Genomic DNA, 4,466 nt, shown 5'->3' with positions numbered 1-4,466 from the left:
GAAATGGCAAGGGGATTTTCTTTATTTGAGGAGACACTGTTAGTTTTCGAGGCACAGGACCCGAATGTAGAATGGTACACGAAGTTTGCAGGAGCCATTCAGAATGCAATCCAGTGCTACTGTGTCATCTATGATGAGAAAAAAAAAAAAAAAGAGAGCTGCTACCCAGACATCACTGGATCGTTTTTTCAAGAGGGTAGATAGAATTCACTCCAGCAAGGAACAACCTGTGCCATCAACATCAGGTGTGAGTGAAATTGCAGCTCGCCCTCCATCTCCTATTGCTGATGATCCTTCAGCTCTACCACCTCCCACTTCCCCTCCCTCCTCCAGTCAGTAACTCTTCTTGCCTGTTCACTCGATGCCAGTCCTTGCATGCCAGCTGTTGTACTGTACTGTACTACTGTACTTTTCAAGGTACTGTACTGTAAGATTAAAAATGTTTTCTTTACTTTTTGTGTTTGTCTTTTATGTATTATTTGTGTGAAAAGTATTATAAACCTATTGCAGTACAGTACCATAGAGCCAATTGTGTTAGTTGGGTACCTAGGCTAAATTTGTTGGACTTATGAACACGCTGGACTTATGAACGCGCTCTCGGAATGGAACTCATTCATATGTAGGGGACTTACTGTATAGCATTTCCATTTGACTAGCAAGGCCGTTTGTGTTCTTCCCTGGATAGCCACTAAATCCAAGTTTACCCATCCCCAAATGGGAATGTCACGTTGAAGAGTCACAGGACTTCTATGGGTCAGTAAGTAAGAAATTAGCAGGTTCCAAAAGGAATGTACTTGGTGACTGTGTCCAAAAGGTGATGCTGTTGTGTGGGAAAATGGCCTCCTCTGAGTCATCGCAACCACTGAGTCTATTTCTTCCTGTTTCCCTTTCTCTTCTTGGAAGCCTATAGGGTTTCTCCTGGACCATCTTGGAGGATTCAGGAATCACCTCTGTACATACAGCAATCCCTGAATGAGCGAATCCCCTCTGACACTTACGGGCATTCACAGTACAAACCTGTACAAACATCAATACCAATTATACTTCCAGCAGTGGCAGGTCCAACAACAGTACACTGAATTGACCCAAAGGACCCACCATAAGGCCAATTTAATTTCCTGTCCCCACGTCAAACTTTGCTCATAGCCCATCCGTTGAAATTGGGTACTTTTTTTTTCTTCCAGTTTTATTGAGATATAATTGATATTCATCACTGTATAAGTTTAAGGTGTACAGCACAATGCTCACATACATCGTGAAATGATTATCACAGTAAGTTTAGTGAGTATCCATCATTTTATAGAGATGCAAAATTAAAGAAATAGAAAATATTTTTTTCCTTGTGATAATTCTTAGAATTTATTCTCTTTCATATATAACATACAGCAGTGTTAATTATATTTATTGTGTTGTACATTACATTCCTAGTACTTATTTATCTTATGGCTGGAAGTTTGTACCTTTTGACTACCTTCATCCAATTCCCCTTCTATACCACCCCGTCCCGTAACCACAAATCTGATCTCTATTTCTATGAATTTGTTTGTTTGTTTTTGAAGTATAAGTGACCTACAACACTACGTGAGTTTCTGTTACACAACATAGTGATTTGATATTTCTATAACATTTCAAAATGATCACCAATATAAAGTCTAGTTACAATAAAGTCTAGTTATAATATGTCACCTTACAGACATAAAAACCCTACAGAGGTTTCTTTTTTTTCTTTTGATTCTCTGGAAGTTTTAATTTATTCTGTCAATGAAGCTCACACAGCATAAGGACTTAGGCCCTCAGGCTAGGCAAGACATCATGGCCCTTGGAAGAAGCACCAAGGCTGTCTGCAGGAGACAGTAAGATGGACTCTTGGCGGGAAAGGAATGAGCTACGCGGATGAACCAAGCCTTAACCTAGTGCTTAAAAAGAAAAAATACCCTTCCCTTCAGTTATTAGGGAGAGGTATGAGGGAAGGGGGTTCTTACTGCTTGCCCCTCCATGGACCTATAGGATCTGAGAGAACGGGAGAAGAACGCAAGCAGGCTGGTAGGAGAACCAGAGTGAGAAGTCACACAGTTCCCTGGGTGGATGAGTCAAACCCTGGGCTTGGACTTCAGCCCCAAGGGCCAGAACAGCATCTCTTTCTTCTGAAGAGGTCAAGTCGCCTGAGCTCACAGGACTAGGAATGTCAGATTTCCAGCCCCTCCTGATCCATGGTTGTTGGGATTCCCTTGTGTCTCAAAAGCCTTGGAGCAGTAAAGAAAAGTTACTCTCCAGGAATTTCTTTCCCAGTCAGTAAGCAGCCAACTCTCCTGGCAGAAATGTCCTTTCTGCCCAATCTGCCCCCAGGAGGGTGGGAATGTGGCTAGCCCTCAGGAAGTGTCCCAGAGGCTCATATGGCCCAGGATGGAGAATGTGCACCTTCTTCAGAGGCTCAGAACTCCCACTTGTCCACCTCCAGCTCTTCCAGGTTTGTTACCAGGCCAAAGATTCCACTGTGATCCTGAGACTGGCTGCCTTCAAAATTGGTGATGGGGGTGACAGGACAAAGCAACTCAGGCAAAGCCTCTGAGGCACGTCGCTTGATCTGCTTGAAGAAAGAATGGTTCACGAGGGTGCTGGCACTTGGTCTTACATCTGGATTGTGCTGAAGGCACTGCTCCACAAAATGGTGGAAGTGGGATGAGAAGATGCGGTGATAGGGGTGAGACAGTGAGTTGCCATTGGAGGTCCTGGGGGTGCTGGTGGTCAGGCTATCACTCAGGCCAGAGTTGGCCACTGAGTGCGAGATGCTCATGGTCAGCTCCTGGGCAGGGATGGTGCTGGTGTCCAGCAGGCAGGGCACAATGCCATTCAGCTTCTCCAGTAACATCTGGGTGGCAGGCATATCCTTAAAGAGGACATGGCTATTGGCCAGTTCACAGGCTGTGATTCCCACACTGTAGATGTCAAACTTGGTATCATAACCCTGAAGATTCTGCTGGAGGACTTCTGGGCTGAGCCAGGGCAGAACCTTGATACTGTACTTGGTAAAGTCGTGGACCACATGCTGCTGCTGCCCATGGCTGATCATGCTGAGGTTGCTGCTTAAACCGGACAGGTAGACCTTCCCATCTGTGGAGATCAGAACGTAGGTGCCTGGCTTTGACACTCCTGTGCATATATCCCACATGGTGGATGTAGTCCAGGGCCTTGAGCACCCCCTGCAGGATGTAAGCAATTCCCAGCTCATTCATGCTGTCCATGAAGTGTGTACAGATGAGGTCCTTTGCAGAGCCATATGCCATGAATGATGTGATAACCCACAGCTCATTGTCTGTAATAAATGTGGCTTGATATGGCAGGATATTGGGATGGCTGAAGATCTTAGAGACATGGAACTCCCCTTGCAAGTATGTCACCAGCTCATTGGAACAAGCTTCTAGGTTAATCCTTCGTACAGTCACATACTCTCCCATTGGTTTGTACCTTGCTAGATTCACTGTCATCAGATCCTCGAATCCTTTGCCTGTAATGGTGAGTAGCTCATAACACCCTCCCTCTGTCAGAAAGCTACTCATGATCTCCTGTTTAGAGAAGGATGCTATCGACTCTGAGCTTGCCTCGTTGGTCTCCAAATGGTTCCAAATCTCTTAAGCCCTCAACAATGAACTTTTCCGAGACCAAATGGCTAATTCACTCTATTTACTTACAAGAAAAGACATGAGTTCCTAACATGTAGACCTACTTTAATTTCAAAAACTTAAACCCAGCTCCATCTCCTTGGTTTAAGGCTGTGTTGACACCAGGTTGATTGCTGGGAGGCCAGAGTTATTGACAATATTCCTCATACTGTACATTTCATACCACTGACTCATTTATTTTGCAACTGGAAGTTTGTACCTCTTAATCTCCCTCACTTATTTCTTTCCTGCCTCCACCCCTCTCCCTTCTGGCAACCAGCTGTTTGTTCTCTGTATCTGTAACTCTGTTTCTGGATTCCACATATAAGTGAATTCATACAGTATTTGTCTTTCTTTGTCTGACAATTCCACTTAGCATAATACCCTTTAGGTCCATACATGTTGTTGCAAATGGCAAGATTTCATTCTTTTTTATGGCTGAGTAATATTCCATTTATTATATATATCACATCTTCTTTATCCACTCATCTAAGTGAACACTTAGGTTGCTTCTATATCTTGGCTATTGTAAATAATGCTGCAACGAACATAGGGGGACATATACCTTTTTGAACTAGTATTTTTATTTATTTGATGTAAATATCCAGGAATGGAATTGCTGGTTTATATGGTAGTTCTATTTTTAATTTTTTGAGGACTCTCCATACTGCTTCCATAGTGGCTGCACCACCACCAACGGCGTACAAGTGTTCCCTTTTCTCTGCATCCTCGCCAACACTTGTTATTTATTTTCTTTTTGATAATAGCCATTCTGATGAGTGTGAGGTGATATCTCATTGTGGTTTT

At 43.5% G+C, this 4,466-nt stretch overlaps 1 protein-coding gene across 1 annotated transcript; it reads right to left on the bottom strand.

Annotated features, from left to right (window-relative positions):
• Window positions 1–2,431: 2,431 nt before the first annotated feature.
• On the bottom strand, window positions 2,432–3,701 carry LOC132476363 (STE20-related kinase adapter protein alpha-like). Its single transcript, XM_060078263.1, is given in 3 exon segments — window positions 2,432–3,130; window positions 3,132–3,608; window positions 3,690–3,701. Coding segments are annotated over 3 exon segments (1,188 nt in total).
• Window positions 3,702–4,466: the final 765 nt, after the last annotated feature.

The sequence above is a fragment of the Mesoplodon densirostris genome, chromosome 16 (genome assembly GCF_025265405.1).
Source record: "Mesoplodon densirostris isolate mMesDen1 chromosome 16, mMesDen1 primary haplotype, whole genome shotgun sequence".
NCBI classification, from domain to species: Eukaryota; Metazoa; Chordata; class Mammalia; order Artiodactyla; family Ziphiidae; genus Mesoplodon; species Mesoplodon densirostris.
Note: the sequence above shows the minus strand (reverse complement) of the source record. Positions and strands in the feature narration are given on the sequence as shown.